The sequence below is a fragment of the Psittacula echo genome, assembly GCF_963264785.1.
Source record: "Psittacula echo genome assembly, chromosome: Z".
Taxonomy (NCBI): Eukaryota; Metazoa; Chordata; class Aves; order Psittaciformes; family Psittacidae; genus Psittacula; species Psittacula echo.
The window spans coordinates 855,693-873,641 of NC_137742.1; the positions used below are offsets into that span (position 1 = coordinate 855,693).

At 48.5% G+C, this 17,949-nt stretch overlaps 1 protein-coding gene across 13 annotated transcripts in view; it reads right to left on the reverse strand.

Annotated features, from left to right (window-relative positions):
• The window catches only part of NEDD4L (NEDD4 like E3 ubiquitin protein ligase), a 42,858-nt gene that overhangs the window by 6,944 nt on the left and 17,965 nt on the right, over positions 1 to 17,949 (reverse strand). For 5 of the 13 annotated variants that reach the window (XM_080636893.1, XM_080636903.1, XM_080636894.1 and 2 more), the window contains 16 exons: positions 17,363 to 17,539; positions 15,375 to 15,449; positions 14,259 to 14,318; positions 12,854 to 12,985; positions 12,603 to 12,722; positions 11,700 to 11,897; positions 11,030 to 11,107; positions 9,986 to 10,040; positions 9,840 to 9,896; positions 7,359 to 7,417; positions 5,385 to 5,450; positions 4,576 to 4,805; positions 3,780 to 3,901; positions 3,607 to 3,677; positions 3,005 to 3,100; positions 2,393 to 2,466 (listed from right to left, as the gene is read on the reverse strand). In XM_080636893.1, the coding sequence (XP_080493019.1) occupies positions 2,393 to 2,466; positions 3,005 to 3,100; positions 3,607 to 3,677; positions 3,780 to 3,901; positions 4,576 to 4,805; positions 5,385 to 5,450; positions 7,359 to 7,417; positions 9,840 to 9,896; positions 9,986 to 10,040; positions 11,030 to 11,107; positions 11,700 to 11,897; positions 12,603 to 12,722; positions 12,854 to 12,985; positions 14,259 to 14,318; positions 15,375 to 15,449; positions 17,363 to 17,539 (1,670 nt within the window). Of the gene's footprint in view, positions 1 to 2,392; positions 2,467 to 3,004; positions 3,101 to 3,606; positions 3,678 to 3,779; positions 3,902 to 4,575; positions 4,806 to 5,384; positions 5,451 to 7,358; positions 7,418 to 9,839; positions 9,897 to 9,985; positions 10,041 to 11,029; positions 11,108 to 11,699; positions 11,898 to 12,602; positions 12,723 to 12,853; positions 12,986 to 14,258; positions 14,319 to 15,374; positions 15,450 to 17,362; positions 17,540 to 17,949 lie in introns of those variants that run through there. The other 8 variants (XM_080636895.1, XM_080636897.1, XM_080636896.1 and 5 more) reach the window with 6 other exon arrangements.

The window sequence follows — 17,949 nt, forward strand, 5'->3', positions numbered from 1 at the left end:
AGGACAGATGGACAACGGGACAGACGGACAAGGAGGCAGACAGACAAAAGGACAGATGGACATGGGGACAGACAGACGGACACGGGGATGGATGGACACAGAAAGATGGACAAAGGGACAGACAGACGGACAAAGGGACAGACAGACACGGGGACAGACGGACAAGGGGACAGACGGACACGGGGATGGACAGATGGACACGGGGACGGACAGACACAGACAGATGGACAAAGGGACAGACAGACAGATGGATATGGGGATGGACGGACACGGACAAAGGGACAGATAGACGGACAAGGAGACAGACGGACACGGGGACGGACAGACGGACAAGGGGATGGAGGGACACAGACAGATGGACAAAGGGACGGACAGATGGACAAAGGGACAGACGGACAAGGGAACAGACAGACAAAAGGACAGACAGATGGACAAAGGGACGGACAGACGGACAAGGGGACAGTCAGACAGACACACGGACACAGGGATGGATGGACACAGACAGATGGACAAAGGGACAGACAGACGGACAAAAGGACAGACAGACACAGGGACGGACAGATGGACAAAGGGACAGACAGACACAGGGACGGACAGATGGACAAAGGGACAGACAGACGGACACAGGGACGGACAGACGGACAAAAGGACAGATGGACAACGGGACAGACGGACAAGGAGGCAGACAGACAAAAGGACAGACGGACATGGGGACAGACAGACGGACACGGGGATGGATGGACACAGAAAGATGGACAAAGGGACAGACAGACACGGGGACAGACGGACAAGGGGACAGACGGACACGGGGATGGACAGATGGACACGGGGACGGACAGACACAGACAGATGGACAAAGGGACAGACAGACAGATGGGTATGGGGATGGACGGACACAGACGGACAAAGGGACAGATAGACGGACAAGGAGACAGACGGACACAGGGACGGACAGACGGACAAGGGGATGGAGGGACACAGACAGATGGGCAAAAGGCCAGACGGACAAAGGGACGGACAGATGGACAAAGGGACGGATGGACAAGGGGACAGTCAGACGGACACATGGACACAGGGATGGATGGACACAGATGGACAAAGGGACAGACAGACGGACAAAAGGACAGACGGACACAGGGACGGACAGATGGACAAAAGGACAGACGGACAATGGGACAGACGGACATGGGGATGGATGGACACAGAAAGATGGACAAAGGGACAGACAGACATGGGGACAGACGGACACGGGGACAGACGGACACGGGGACAGATAGATGGACACAGGGACGGACACGGGGCAGACGGACACGGGGACAGACAGACACGGGGACAGATAGATGGACACAGGGACGGACACGGGGACAGACAAAAGGACAGACAGACACAGGGATGGACAGATGGACACGGGGACAGACACACACAGACAGATGGACAAAGGGAACAGACAGACGGACAAGGGGACAGACAGACGGACAAAGGGACGGACGGACAAGGGGACAGACAGGCGGACAAAGGGACAGACAGGCGGACAAAGGGACAGACGGACAAAGTGACAGACGGACAAAGGGACAGACGGACGGACACAGGGACAGACAGGCGGATATGGGGATGGACAGACAAGGGGACAGACGGATACGGGGACAGAGGGACACAGGGATAGACGGACAAAGGGACAGACAGATGGACACGGGGATAGACAGACAGACATGGGGACAGATGAACACAGGGACAGACAGACAAAGGGACAGACGGACACGGGGACAGACAGATGGGCATGGGGACAGACGGACACGGGGACAGACAGATGGGCATGGGGACAGACAGACGGACACGGGGACAGACGGATACGGGGACAGACAGATAGGCATGGGGACAGACAGACGGACAACGGGACGGACAGACGGACACGGGGACAGACAGATAGGCATGGGGACAGACAGACGGACAACGGGACAGACAGACGGACACGGGGACGGACAAACAGACACGGGGACAGACAGACGCACGGCAAAACAGATGGACACACAGGCAGACAGACAAAAGACAGGGACAGAGAAATGGGCACAAGGACAGAGAGACAGACACATGGAAAAATGGACAAAGGGTCAGAGAGACAAGGGACAGACAAAGGGACAGAGAGACAGACACATGGAAAGACAGACGGACACAGAGAAAAACAGGTGGACATACGGACAGACAGACACAGGGGCAGACAGACGGACACAGGGACAGATGCATGGAAAGACAGACGGAAAAAGGGACAGACAGGGACAGAGATAATCATTAGAGTGAGTCTTACCCATCCTCACGGCTCCAGTTCCTCCCTCAGGGCTTCAGCCCCCCCCCCAGGTGCTTACACTGAGTGTAACCCCCCCGTGTTCGTACGTACTCGATGTACTCCCGCTTGTTCTCATTCGTCACCATGATCTCGGAGCCGTTGGGTTTCAGGTCCACTTGATATGTCTGGAATTCCAATGGGAAACAAGCCAAGCACAACTTGATGTTACTCCTCACAGGATCCACCCTCCCCAAGCAGCGTCTTACAGCAGCAGCAGGGATCTGTTGCACTCTCACAGTTAACGAGGCATCCCAAAATTCCACAGGTAAGGATGGCATCAGCAAGTACAAGCTGACCATTCCATTAAGGAAAAGGGAAGCCTCCACCCCTCTGAAACAAGTTTATTCCTCCATAAAGACCAGCCAAGACAGTGCAGAGCTAACGAGGACAAGGTTAAATCCCAACAGGGCCCAGGCTGAGACCATTCCCTGTGTAACACCTTCACTGCTCCTCACTGCAAGGGTTTTACTCAGCTGCAAGCACCGCTCCTCCCAAAGCTGCTCGCTGGCATCAATCCCTCCTCTGGGACCCCCAGTTTGGGGTCAGGAAGGGCCTGCACCAACCATTAACACTCGGTGGTCCTGGTGAGGTTCAGAGCCATGATATTCCTCAGTATTTAACTGCTTTCTGGCAATCACCAGCTATGGGATGGCCTCTCCGTACCTGGCCAAAGTTCTCCTCGTCGATACAGAACATGAGATCCAGCTCCGTGGGGTCGTTTTCCAGGATCCACTTCAAGGAGTTGTAGTATTCACTGTCCTACGGATTAAACAGGAGGATTCAATGCACAGTAACCTTGAAGCAGTAAAACCGTACGGAACTGTAACAAGGGGCTGGGAGGAGGAGAACACCTGCATTCACACATGGGTACTGTGAAGCGGGGTTTATCCTTACATTGTCTACTCAGAGTCTACTTTGAATAGGACCAAAGGCAGCTATGGCAGAGCTAAGAGTACAAGGAAAAGGTTTCCCAACTTCTTGTAGGAATACAAGGGCCTGAACCTCCTTTAAAGGTCTTTCTGGTCATGTACCCCATGGACAGACCCTGAAAGGTTAAAAGAGAGACCCCAGCATCCCCCTACTCACTCGATGGAAACCCTTTGTATTGCCCTAGTAGGGGACATGTGTGATGAACCAAGTACATCCAGATCTTCCTGAGGCTGCTGCAGCCCTCACCTTGCAACTTAGGGAACCTGGAGCTCTCCTGCCCTTGGCCAGAGCAATAAAACGTGTTAATGGGGATGGGTTCCACATCATCAGCTTACCACTGACTCCATGTCCTTCAGAGTTATTGGCTTCCCCAGCATCATCTTGTAGAAAGGTCTGATGAAGAAACCTGGAAGAGAGAGGTGCAGCTGAGCTCAGCCTGGCCTTGAGCACCTGAAATACCCTGCTCTAAAGCATAGGAGCTACTGCTCATCGTGCTTCCTGTACTCACCATCCAGGAGCTTGCCATGGTACACGGCCAGCCCGGCCACACGGCCGATGAAGGTGAAGTAGGACAAGTGGTCTTCGTTACAGAGACCTGAATTAGGATTAATCTGAAGTGTGTAGTTGTCCCTTGGTTGGGGAGAGAAAAGAAAGAGCTCAATAACCACGTCTTTCAGTAGCCACACACATCTTAGTAACTGCTTGCAGCTTTGGGCCATTATTGGTCTATCAAAACCACCTGGTGATGACCACGGTGACACCTGGGGGAGCAGGGTCCACCCATGGGCACTGCAAGGGACACAGGCCTAGTGATGGCTGACAACAACCACACTGGGAATTCCAGCTACATTATCCCTTCTCCTGGGATTACTCCCTCTTCCCAGCCCACCTTCAGGGCTTCACATCTTAGGAGTCTCTTTTGCAGTAGTTGCTTTAAGTAACAGGAGTTTATAGGCCCATGGCCTACCCAACCCCGGGTAAAGAACACTCCCTTACTAACAGCTTAAGCTGTGTGTGCTTGGCATGGACATAAATCATCACAACTCCTCCCCGGGGCTGTGGAATTCCAGCCAGCAGAGTAAACCTGGCTGCGAGCAAGGCACCGCTGAGTAGTGTCCTAGTAACCAAGATACTTTAGGAGGTTTCAGTGCCCATGTGACAGGTTCTCTGAGAAGCAAGTAAGAAATGAGAGACCTGATGGAGGAGAACATGCCCTGATGATGCCCTGTGGAGAGCAACTTTGCCTCCTGTGCAAAACCTGACACGTATCCCTTGTAAATGGAAGTATCTTAATGGCCACTTACGTTGCTGAATACTCAAAGAGACCGTAATAAGGGTTAAACATCTCCTTGGACAAGAGGAAAAACCACTCTCTGGCCACCCCTCCATAGTCAAGTCCTTTCTCGGACTCAAACTCAATCCAGAGCCTGGCTTTGAGCACATCAGGTCTCTTCACAGACATGATTCTTCTGTAGGACTCCTCAAAGATGTTGTTTCTGTGGAGTTTCATCTCAAAGCGGTTCGGGATATCAGCCTATGGGACAGAGGATGGGGTTACACCGTTAGCAGTGATACCCAAGGCTCTAGGTAAGGTGCTGACCAACTAAGTGATAGAATGAGACCTCCGATGCGTGAAGTTTCCCCTTCGCGGTGTTCTCCCAGTGCTCTCGGAGCCTACAGGTTGACGGCAAGTGGTGAACTAGAGCAGGGTGGAAAAGGCCTTCAACCTCACCCAGTTCAAGGCCACCACTAACCCATGGCACTGAGGGCCTGGTCTATGTGGCCAAGGGTGGTGACTCCAGCACTGTGGGCTCTGCTCTGCCCTTCAAAGTCCTCTGTGGGAGGTGACACCTCAACCCTCAGCCTATTTAAACCCCAGGGCTTGTAAGTAACACAGCAACTGGTCCCAGTTGCAATGGGGATGTCAACCACTGCCGCCTCATCCCTGCCGCGCTCCAACTTTGCCTTGTGTTTTGGTCCCTACGCAACCCCTTTGGGAGCAGGAGGAAGGGGAAGCGTGTTCTAGCAAGTTCCACCAGCGCTGCCTGGCTCTGCTGTGGTTCCTCCCAGTCTCCGTGCCACCGATCCCAGCACAAAGCCCATTTCCACTCACTGGTTTCTTCAACTTCTTCCGGAAGTAGTCATACTTCTGCTTGAACTCCCTGGAGTAGGGAACTGCCTGTTGGAGAGAACCACAACTCCCATCATTCCAGCTCTCCAGCACCCGGATATATGGATATATCCATATCTAAGCACCACAGAGATAAAGAGGTGCTGCCTACACGTGTGTTCATCCAAACCCCACCAGCCAAATATGCCCATAGGTATGAGAGCCTTCAACCCACATCCGTTCATCACCTACTTACCCTCTTCTTCCTTCTTTTAGGAACAGAGGAGAGCAAACCCAACCTTTCACACAGACAATAAGTATCTGGTGGCCATTGCTGCCCTCCCTGTGTCTCACTAGGAGAGGAACATGGGTGTGACAGTGGATTTGAATATAATATCCATGGCATACGGATCTGCAGGGCTGGAAAGCAGTTTGAAGCTACGAACAAGTTACAAGCTCATGAGGTATGTGTGTATCTGGAAAGACCTTAAGAGGAGGTTCAGGCCCTTGTTTTCCCAAGTAGTTGGGAGTTACAAGGCTCCGGTAAAGCCACAGCAGCACCAAACACGATTTGGCCTCCAAGTAGTGCAGGACACAACATGCAGCTCTACCTACAGCTACTCATTGAGGAATAGCCATGGGTAGACATCACCTTTTCAGCTCAGTGTGAGTGAATCTAATACTAAACAGTCACCAAACCAGATCCAAACTCTGTTTTAAATGACTTAGAATCAAAATCCACCTTTTTATGTCTTTAATCCAGAACTAAACCCCTTCATTCACAAACAACAATCACCTGAAACAGGGTTTGGAAAGAGCCTTGAAAACAGAACTAAAGAGAAGGCTTCCTGGCCTTGATCCTAGTTCCAACTACATCCTTACTCCCTGTTCAAGATGAGGAGCAGACTTAGGAATCAAGTCACTCAACAAGTTAACTGTGATTTTGGGGAGGAAAAGACTGATTTTGGGTTGCAAACAGCAGTTCCATCCTGTCCCCCAAAGCTGCAAAGCTTCAAGGGCAGTTTCTACAGGAGTTTTGGGGATGCTGAGCCAGAAGTAATAAAATATATATATACAATTACTCTAAATCACCTCACTCTGATGACAGCACAACTTTACAACAGCCATTAAATAACCTCACAGCATGTTTGCACTGTTTAAATGCAATGTGAAAGGCAATTCAAGTATTGTCACTGCACCCAACGTACTATTAAAAGCATTGAGTCCTGAACGTTTCAGTGGCTGCAAAATGGGTCTGGATCTTGTTTTTGGCTTTAAAACCCTCCTAAACCACACACAAAGAAGTGTTATTTCTCATTACCCAGATGGACTTACTCATTTCAGCTTAACATTTCTGGGAATCCAAAGGATTTGTACCTAGGGTAGAGCAGCACCTCAAGCCTTAAGTGTGTGGTACATCACTCCAAAGCAGTTCTGCTCCAGCAAGTCACTGTTTCTCATCCCAGAGCAATTGGAATTACACCCTTGTCCTTCAAATTCCTGAGGAGCCACCCCAAATGGAAAGGGAACAGCAGAACATGGCCTGAAGCAGCTTAAGAAGGTCACTCACTCCATGTCTTTGATGCCTGAACATGGATATTCCAGCACTGACATTCCCTAAGGCTGCTCCTCTGCAGTCTCATGGTTTACCTGCACTAAGTAGTGTGGTTCCCAAACCTGAGAGCCCCCATTTTGTCTCTGTTACACTCTGGATCCACACTCCCCCATAGTGGAAAGAGCTCTCTATGATGAAGACACCCAAAGGTGAGCTCCATGTCTCAGCTCTGTTGTCACTCACAACCAAGGGGATGGGTAAATAGGACCACTTCTCCTGTATTCATCCCAAATCCCTGCTTCCTGGCCTGTTCTTGACCTGATGTGGGAAGAGGCACAACCTGCTGCTCCACAGGGCCTCCTGCCTGCACGCAGCACCCAGGAGTCCCAGTGTGTAATGGACCACCCCACAGCTGTACTTACTGGACCAGTAATGGCTGGGTTCTGCAGCCTGGGGTCTTCCCACTGGGTGATCTTGTTATCTGTAGTAAGAAAAGCAATAGCATCATTACTCCTCTGCGGCCACACTGCGAATTGATGCTGTTCTTTCCCCCTACAACTGGTTCCCTGCCATTCCCACCACTCTGTCCTCCAGGGCTGGAGAAGGTGCAGTCACCACCTCCAAAGCCCCACCACACTCTTGGGTTGGAAACACTCCTTGGAAACCACCGAACTACAACTGGATCCAGTGGCTTTCCACTGCTTTGATCTCAACATCTGGAGAGGAACCACGTTCTACTTGGACATGGCCTTGGATTCAACTCCTGCAAGGTGTAGGAACCCAAAAACTTGGGTAAATGATGGATTCAGGTTACTCTTTGCATGAAGAGAGCCAAATGTCATGCTTGGAGAAGACAATCTCTGGTCGAATTTGGAGGGAATAGCAGCTCTTTAGGAACAGAAAGCCCTCGAGCCTGCTTGAGGCCCCTAAGGGAGGTGAGAGGTTGTGCAGACCCATGGTGGGCCGTGGGCCAAGTGCTCCTCACCAGATTCTGAACACCACAGAATCACAACAACACGATGGGGTTGCAACAAGAAGACAATGCTCCAAAAACCAAAGGAGGTGCCACCTGCAAGGGCAAGTTCAGCTCATCCATCTCCTGCTCTGCGAGGGGGATAGGAGGAGTAACACTACATCTACTTGTTGGACACACTGCTCTGGTTAAGCTTTTAAGTCCTATAGTTGCTGGGGTTGGGATTGACCACACTTGTTTTATGTATTTACGGGTACTGTAGGTACAAGCAAAGAACAAACCCCTTTGTATTTAACCACCATGTTACTACAGTTGGAAAAGACCCCTAAGTTTGGAGTATCCCAGGTTGGTTTTAAAATGGGCTGGGATTTGAGGCGGGATTCCTAAATGTTAACTGAAGGAAACCCATAAAGATCACAAGGAACTGGAGCTATCAGTTAAGTCACTATTCAAATACTACTTTCTTTCCCTTTACACATGAAGTCTGCTTAGTGCTGATGGAAATCCTGGAGGAAGGCCACTGGAATGGCAGCTCCAAACCCCCATGAGATCCACAGAGGAATCACAGATTCCTCCTCTGGCCTCTTCTCACTTCAACCTGTTCAGCTTCCTTCTACAGAGTGCTCTGGTCTATAGCAACTCATTTCTTACCCCTGCTTGAACCTGAGGGGTGGATTCTATGTAGGTAGGAAACTGCAAGTCAGTTCTTCCTTGCCTTACAGTCCTCAGTGTGTATGATGCTATGGACACATCTTGGTCCAAGTTCCTTCTCCCGTGGTCCCTTCCCGCCAGTTCTTGCAGTGTGGGACCCTGTGCTATGTAAGTACCAGGGCTGATGACATTAAGGTTACTACAGCTCTTACTACACCACAGGCTGAGTTAACTCATTCCAGGTGCTATTTTCCATGCCCTTTTCAACCAAAGTGCTGCTTATTGTTCCCATTCTGAGCAACACTTTGCAACTCCTCTTGCTCCCCACTCCAGCAGCCATTTGCCAGGCTCATAATCCCCCTTAAACCACTAGTGAATACACTGAGGCATGGTGGAGCCAAGAAGGGCGCTGAGGGGAAGCCATGTAACACATCCATCCCTCTGGCAGTCACTGAGAACTGTTGTGGATCTGCTTGGAAAACCTTGTTTTCCTTCATGACACCTTCCAACAGGTAGGTCATGTTTTCCTATAAGGCTCCTGGCAAATGCAGGAGTGTACACATCCTGCAAGGAACAGGGAATACTGTTCTAGTCAGGGATGGTGAATGATGTTACCTACAGGCTGAGGATGAAGTAGAGACTACGGGTCCCACAGAGGTTAGATCTGGCTCTGGTCAAAGCCTAAAGACACTAACTACATGCTGTGAAGACGAGGCCATCAGCAGAGACCTCTTGCTACCAAATCCAGCTGAAGCCTAAATCAAAACTGAGTAAAGCAACAGGAACAACCCAAACTCTCTGGGCTGCTCTGCTTCCAAACAGCAACGAAAACTCACACAGTAGTTGTGAGATGCTGGAGTAAGACAGGGCTACAATGAAACATCACTTACACTAGAACTCCACTAACAGAACTGAAGAATATCAATGGGCTGGGTGCAGTTTGACATGCTATAAATAGGAAATAAGATCAGAACCAGCACTGCCACAAGACCTTCTTCAAGGAGAGGTCCAAGTACTTCGGAGTGCTCATTTCTCCACTGCCTGCACGTGGAGATGTGGCTCTGGGAGCTCTTCTCATCTTATTTTCTATTCCTAGAATAAGGTATCATTTATTAAGTGCAAAATAAGCCATGGGATCATCAACAACACCAACAACGAATCCAAAATATCAACGAGAACAAAAGAAACCACAGAGAAGGGATGTTAATGCTTCACAAGTCAGAGAGGGACAAAGCTTGATGAGCCAATTAAAAGCAAGCTTCCAGGTAGGATACAGTACCGTACGAGGGCACTAAGTCTCTGGTATCAATGTCTCCACAAATCAACACCTGGCTTCCTAAATGAAGAGTAAAATTACAAAGCTTTCACTTCAAGCTTTAGTAGCTCCCTTGGTCTATTTGCTGTAGGACCCGAGGGCTTACTTACTATGGTCTATATAGAAGGTTCTTCCATCCAGGTGTATTCTTTCCTCCCAACCAGGCTGGAAGTGGGAAACAGAGAGAGAAAGCAAGTGAAACACTCCTACAGCTTGGAGCATTATCCACACTGACATAAATCAGCTCACAGGTGCTTGTGAGGTACAAACCACAAATGATCACAGAGGCTTTGTGCTGAGGCCAAACACCTTGGAAGATTCAAACCCAATACAGTGTAATTTAAAGCTTGGAAACTTCTTGCTTTGGGGATTATACTCATTGCCTACTACAAGGAAATGATGACAAATATTGTCCATCACTGTTTAGGATTGAGAGTTTCTGCTTCTACTTCTGAATCGCATGTGGATACAATAGGTACGGACACCGGGACCCCAATACAGTGGGACAACAGTCCCAGTCCTCAATTCCTTCCTTTTATCCATTCCCTTTCCTCATCTTCCAGACGACTGTAGTGGAGCAAGGAGACTAAATGGCACGCTGTTAGTATATGCAGTGCTCTCTAGCCTCATGGGTCTGGACTCATTCCACCTCTGTGGTGTCCATGAGCTTCAGGTCTCTCTAAAATATAGATGAGGAATGATTTCATTTCAATCTGTTGTGAGAAACTCACAGTCACTCTTCCCTCACTCGTAAATGGAGTGTGTAACTGAGCTGAGACCTGTTACTCTATCCCCAGTGACATGTGCCAGGCTCTCCTCATTCCACTGGTGAGACTTTAGGATGCTCTAGAGGAGGTTCTCACCCCATTCCAAAGGCTCTGCTTTGTCCTAAAGCAACAGCACACAGAAATAAACCCAAGCTGAGATTCTTCCAAGCTCAAAGCCTCAGATAAGCACAGAAACATGCAGTCACTTCAGAAAGGAGCCTGATGCCTGCATCACCATAAAGCTTTAGGTGCTGTCTCTAGACACAGCTTTAGTGTTGTCAGACAGGGGATGACAGCAATGTGTGAGCCCACATACAACGTGTGACCGCAGCGCTGGATCAGATGATGTAGAGCACGCATAGAAAACACACAGACAACAGCACTTACAGGAAGAGGGCCCAAATCATTTGGGTTCAAAGATGCTTTTGATCTCAAGTGCACTGGGAACTTCAGCCTTGGGTCCTCCTGGAATAGAAACATGGAAGTGTAAATCCAACAGTTCAGTCTGGATCTAACGCACAGAGTCAGCGAGAATTATCTGGAAGTCTTCCTACATTACAGTTATTCTTTTATTTGTTGGGAATGAAGCAAAACATATACAGTAGATAGAACATGTGGTATTTGGAGCTTAGGCAGAAGGTCTTCACCATGAGGGTGGTGGGACACTGGAATGGGCTGAATGGAGAGGCTGGGGCCGCCCCATCCCTGGCAGTGTTCAAGGGCAGGTTGGAGCAAGCTGCTCTAGTGGAAGGTGTCCCTATTGGAACAGGATGAGCTTTAAGGTTCCTTCAACCCAAAGCAGTCTGCGGGTCTATATACAAGCCTCCCTTCTCCATGAGCAGCAATGGCAGCACTATAGCCAGGAAATGAGCTGCTCCAGCTTGTTGCTACTGCACGGAACCATGTAGGAGATTGACTGAGATCCCTACACCAGATTTAGGACAAGCTGGGCTGCCACATCCCCTTTAAAGGCAAATCCCACAGTAAACTGAGGGTACACAGACACAGTGAATAGATGCCAACGGGTTGATAGTTGATGGTGCAGAGCTGCTCTTACCCACGTGGTGGTTTTGGTGTTGTGGTCGATGAAGAAGGGCCGGCCGTTGGGCGCTATCCGCATCTCCCAGCCAGGAGGGAGGAAGCTTTGAGCAACTTTATGTTGTGGTTTAGGGGAGTTGTAAGGGGAGGGCTGTGGAGACTGGGGGTTGGAGAGGGTGTCCTTCACTGCCCTGCGCACCGGGGAGTCCTTCATACCCTGCAGGGAAAGAGGGAGTCACATCCATCACGTGGCACGCAGCACTGTGACATGAGTCAAACCTGGGTTCTCAGCAAGGAGCTCTGCATCCCACATGGAATTGATACCAGAACTAAAGGAATTAATACTAGAATTAAGGAATTAATACTAGGATTAAGTGCTGGGCCTGGCTTCCTAGGACTTCCCTAGCTCAATTCTGCTCCTATTGTGGCAATTCTCTAACTGAGCCCACGTTCAGTTACTAGGGTTTGAGTATTCTATTGGAGAATAGATAATAGTATCTAACTGTCTAGATACTTAGAACTTAATTCAAGCCTTATCTGCACCTTGGTTTGAGCCTCATTTGGATGGAAGCTGCACTTCCATTACAGCACTTGAACTTGCATTAAAGCTTTCCATGGAGACATGTCAGCTGAGCAAACCAAATCATCGCATGGATGCAGCACTCCATGACATGAAAGTGAAGTAATACCATGCTCCAGTAGTTCAAAGGTGGCTACAAAGAAGATGGAGACTCCCTTTGTACAAGGAATCCCATGGGAAAGACAGGGGGTGATGGGCACAAGTTACTCCTGGGGAGATCCCAACTCAATGATCTTCATGTGTTTTCCAACCCAACCCATCCCATTCCGTGATCCTAAGTTGCAAGGACAAAGAAGGATGAGCCCGACAGAGGTGATACTACTTGGCCTGGGTGTTCCTCACCTCCAGGGGAGCAGAGAGGGTCACGGTGGGCGAGCTGAGGCTGCGAGGCCGCCTGATCTGGGGCTCGCTGAGGTGGTTGCTACTGTTGGCTCCTGACCCCACCATCCCATCTTCTGCCAGCTGCACCAGAAGCAAAACCCGTTAGTAAAGTGTGAGGAACACAGTTAGAACACTCAAAATGATGGGATTATTCATTATGATATACATGAGCTTTAAGATCCCTTCAACCCAACCCATTTCATGGTTCCTACCTGCATGATGGGCCGTGTCCACGTGGTGGTTCGGTTGTTGTGGTTGACGTAGTAGGTCCTGCCCTTGGCATCCTTGCGCTCTTCCCAGCCCGATGGGAGGCCTGGAGTGGTGTGGATGTAGGCCACGGAGGGCTGTGTAAGCAAGAAGTGACTGCATTGGTACCTTAGAACAGCTTAAACCATCTTTCATACGGGTGTTGTTTAGTAACTCACAACCTTAAGTATGGTTTCCTATTTCTTTTAGTATCAGCTCTTCGTGTGTCTTTTTTTCCCATAGAGCTTGTGATTCAGGTTTCTTCCTCAGCAAACAGCTACCTTCACATCCCCCAAACCTTTCCATTTGCAGATTAAACACAGAACTTTGTGTTTTCACGATTCTTCCTTGAAAAGGAGGATGCTTTTTCCTATCATTGGTATGGATAACTCCGTATGAAGTCAAGATCTCCCAAGTTCTCCTTTCTTTACCACAGCGTGTCCTTGAAGCAGCTGCAAGTGGGTGTAAAACCTGGAGCTGAGCCATTCTGTCATAGTCACAAGCGCTGCACTCAAGGTTTGGTGTCCTGAAGACACAAACTGGAGCCCCAGCTCCAGCATGGAAAGATTCTGTTCCTACTCTTTTAGAGGGGAGGATGCTCAGGGAGTTGCACTCCAAATAAACCCACACATAGATGAATTTCAGTCTCTTTCTGGTTTGAGACTACTCTTAAGACACCACTTGCTTTGCTAAGATGTGTCCTGGCTGCCAGGGAAGCAACCAGAGTGCTCAGGGCAGGTGTTCTACACTAGGAAGTGATGGAAGCACAAAGAGCTCCAGGAATTTCTCCTTCCCAGCAGCTGGAAGCAAAGGGCTAAACTCTGCCCATGTATTAATGATGGCATCAAAGACTTGGAATGTGGTGAATTAAAGAACTGCACACGAGCGTGAATCCCTTTAGGGATCCTTTAGGAATAGGAGAGGGAATCTGTAGTGCTCAGAACATGAACCAAACCACCTCTATCTGTCTGTCTGCCTTTACCACGGCTGCCCTGAAGAGGCTGTAGGAATGCACAGGGCATTTTCCTTATGGATGCAACATGGGAATCTACTGCTCCTTGAAGAATTCCAGGGTTAAATGCTCACATGTGGAACTGAGCTGCTCCTTCTACCCCAACTATCTGCTGCTTCCAAGAAGATCCCTGAGCTTTCTGGAGCCTGCTTGGAAAAGAGGAGAGGTTTTTAACCTGAAAGGAGCAGGATGCTGCGCTTAAATGAGATGGTTTTGATGAAGCCCCTCATAAATTAAACCCCTTTTCCTTGCATTACACGTTCAGAAAAGCACTCCCACACCCTTAAAACATGCCAGGATTTGAGTGAATCCCAGTCCCTCCCATGTGATTCCAAGCACTTGATAAAGAGGCTGGTTACCGTTGGCTCCTCACCCCCTGAGACCGTTGAAGAACGAGCTCTCCTTGCTGGACCACTCTCCTGGTAAATGACAAGGCAGGGCACAGTAAGTACACTGAGTGATGGAGAGTAATGTGCTGGCAGTGAGGAAGCAGGCACTCAGATGGAAATCATGTTTAAGATCATAGCAAAGCCTCCTGAGTCATCAATCACTGATCAGCAAGCCAGGATCTCACATAAAACCCACCAAGAGATTTGATTTCGAGAGTGCTTGCACTCAGTTCTCCAAGTTCATTATTCTAATGATGATAATAAGAGAATTTAGTCTAAATGAAACATGATTCCCCCCCAAAATACTCAAAATTTGCATGCTCTGCCCAGAATGATGGTATTTTGCACCAAAACGGTACATTCTGGTTATCAGTGTGTGCACAGAAGTCAGATGGAAAAGGCTGAATGGATACAGTGGATTTTCAGGAAGGATTAAGAGTCAAGAGCAGCACTGCATGCAGAATGCAAGTATGTATTTAGTGCTGGAAGAGAACTTGTCATGAGCTTAGTAAGGATGAAATGTGGTGCAGATCTGGGAACATCCTTGTTTTAGAGCAGTTCTGCCAGGGAAAGCGGTGTTCTCCAAGAAGGAAGTGAAAGACATCACCAAACCCAGCCTGACCCCAGCTGCAGAATCCCAGATCCACAAAGTGTAAGGAGCCCATAAAGTGATAGCCAATGAAGGAGAACACCTCTAGAACAGGCTGCACTGGGAGTAAGCTTGGTGTAGAAGAGCAAGAAGACAGCTAAGGTGTATTTGTGCTGGAAACCACACCAGGAGAGCAGGTAGAGACAGACACCACTTCAGGAGCACCAGCTATTAAACTCAACCAAGAGACAACCACTGTGGTTGCTGTAACCACCCAGTACTGGGTTGTAGGCCAAACCATGTGGAACCTTCCATCATTTACACCAAAGATGTGCATGGTTATGATGTGAGAGGGAGTCTTTCTTTAAGAAGTACCTATAGATCTTGCCTGGATCTATAGATCTTTCCTAGGCCTGTAGAACTGGCCTAGGAAAAGGTGTTATTCAGCAGCAGAGATTACTCAACCATAAGGAAGGAAGAAGTTAGCTTTGCTTTACCAAGGAGAGCTGAGACTGTTCAGCAACCGCATCCGTTACGCTGCAGGATCTTAATCTCGAAGTAGGATCCCTTTGCTGGAAGGAAAGGAGAGGAAAAGATGGATTTAAGTTAAGGTGCCTTAAACCATGAGACTTACTCACTAATTTCACTGTCATTTAATCCAAACCCCTTAAAACTCATATGGATGTTGCAGTGTCTTTAGCTTTAGTCCTTCTACAGCAAGGTAAACTCAGCATTCCCTCCTGGAGTGGTTCAGGTTAACAGAGAAAAGCACTGGGATTAGGATACACATCTTGCACTCATCTTTAGTACCCAAGTTACAACCTGTTCTATGTGTTAGAGGCCACCCCATGTGGGAAAACAGGGAAACCAAGTTGTGGAATGAATAGGAAAGGGGAGGATTAACTGAAGACATAACGGGATGTTACAATGCCATGGAGACTTGAATTCCAACTGACTGCTAGAGGTAGAACTCCATGTTGTAACAATCAATAGGGCACCTATGAACAGAATACAAATAATACAAAAGGGAGAAAACAGGGCATGGAAAAATACCCAGTAACGACCCAGATTCTTAACTTTTACAGGTACAAACCTCTTTGTAACAAGATCTTTTGTAAACTATTAGTATCCACTTCTATTGTACCAGGTAGTGGTACACACAATTCCTTTACTAACAGTGACCCTTCATATTTGTCATTGAAAACAGGGCTCATTTATCTTCCTAAGGCAGAAATGGCAACACATGAACTCATGCTGATAGAAAAGATGTGATTTCTTCTTCCTACTATCCTAAAGCAGTGGCTAATGTTCTGCCTGCATCAGTTAGCAACCTGCAGAATGAATACCTACTACAAGGTGTAGTCCAACGTAAGAAATACGTCAGTATCACAGTCCTAAATAACCCCAGAGCTTGTTCTGAAGTGTTTTATGTTGCGTAAGTGATAGCTCCTCTTGAATCAGAGCCTTTTCTGGCTACTCATGGGAGGAGTGTCAATGCACAGATAAACAGGGAAATGACCCAGCCTATTTATACCCCTCATATGGGTGCTCTTATCTACTGCAAGATAACAAAGCGACACCATGAGGAGTGTCAAACTCCACCTCCTAGGTGAGGACATCAGTGCCAGGAGCACGTTCTGTTAGAGATCAGTGCTTCAAACAAGGAGATACAAACGAGAGGCAACTACCCCTTGCTTCTGCCCTGCTAAAGACTAATGGGAAAGGGGTTGGCTGACAAACATACTGACCAGCAAGTCTGAAGTGTTGTCTGGTGTTACATAGATACATGAGGAGAGTGACAAAACACTTCCACACACATACAATCACCCCTCTGCTACCTGCTGGCAATTTGGCGGGGAGGGGGGGTCAGATTTACCATGGATGGATGGAGAGCCACTGGAGGGGAAAGCCAACTGAGGGGCTTCAAGTGTCAGCTCACTGTGTAAAGCCAGTTTAGAGCTGGTGGGCTTGGGAAGAACCCTGGATCCATGTTTCCTCCATGCTTAGCCATGGAGTTGACCTCATGAGCCTTCGGGATGCTGTTACTTCATGGCTTCTTTCACCTAGGGCTTGCTTCCAACTCTAATCCCTTGTTACTCTTATATAAGAGGAGTTGAAGATCCTGCTATAAGTACATGCTTCAATACAGACATGTACAGTTAAACACTGAACTCAGAGATGATCAGGTATGAGATGGAGAAGGGCAGTAGCAGATTTTCCTCTTTCCTTTGGGAATTCTAAGCTCGATACTCTCTATTAACACACTTTGCTTTACTAAAGGTGTAACAGTAGCAGCGTCTGAGGTTAAACTCACACAGAACACATTAACCTGAACCCCTTCTGTTGCTCTATGGTGCTAGAGCATTTTAAGTGTGCACTCAGGTTTTCCTGAGAGGAGGAATTCCCACCCCCGTCTGTGTGCTTCCCATGCTTCACACTAACAGCAGGTGAGAAGTTTAGATAGAAAGAGCAGCGTGGCACGTACAATCAAAGAACTGAGTTGTTCCCCATTGGAATCAGGAGTGACCTGCAGTCTTCTGCTCAGTTCCTCAGATAGCTCCTGAGGACTGGGACGGGACACTGGAGATGCAGGAGGAGGTGGCAATGACAAGCTTAGGGAATCTCCACTTGCACTTGCCTCCTCTGAAATGGTTTCCCAAGGCTACCAAAAGAGAAGAAACTCCGTTAAGGCTTTATCATGACATGAGTCTCCTTCCCCTTTGCCTCTAGGTGAGCACCTTGTCGTGCCAGAGCTGCGACACTTAACCTCAGCAGTAACACACTAACCCATCCCTACAACACACAAACAAACACTCTACTCAGTGAGAAGCAGCCACAGGGAGCAATGGGGTTTGTGCTGACTCCAAACAAGTCTTCACGTTGAGGACACAACGCTGTACGATTCCAAACAGAGAACGATGGGGATGGAGGGATGCAAGAAAAAGGGCTCTCGTTACATCAATCCCATTGGGAATGCTGCTCAATGTGTCACTGATTCTGACTGAAAACTTGGAAGGAACAAGTGTCAATTTTCAGTTGGGATAAACCCAACAGCTTCTCCCTCCTCTAGAT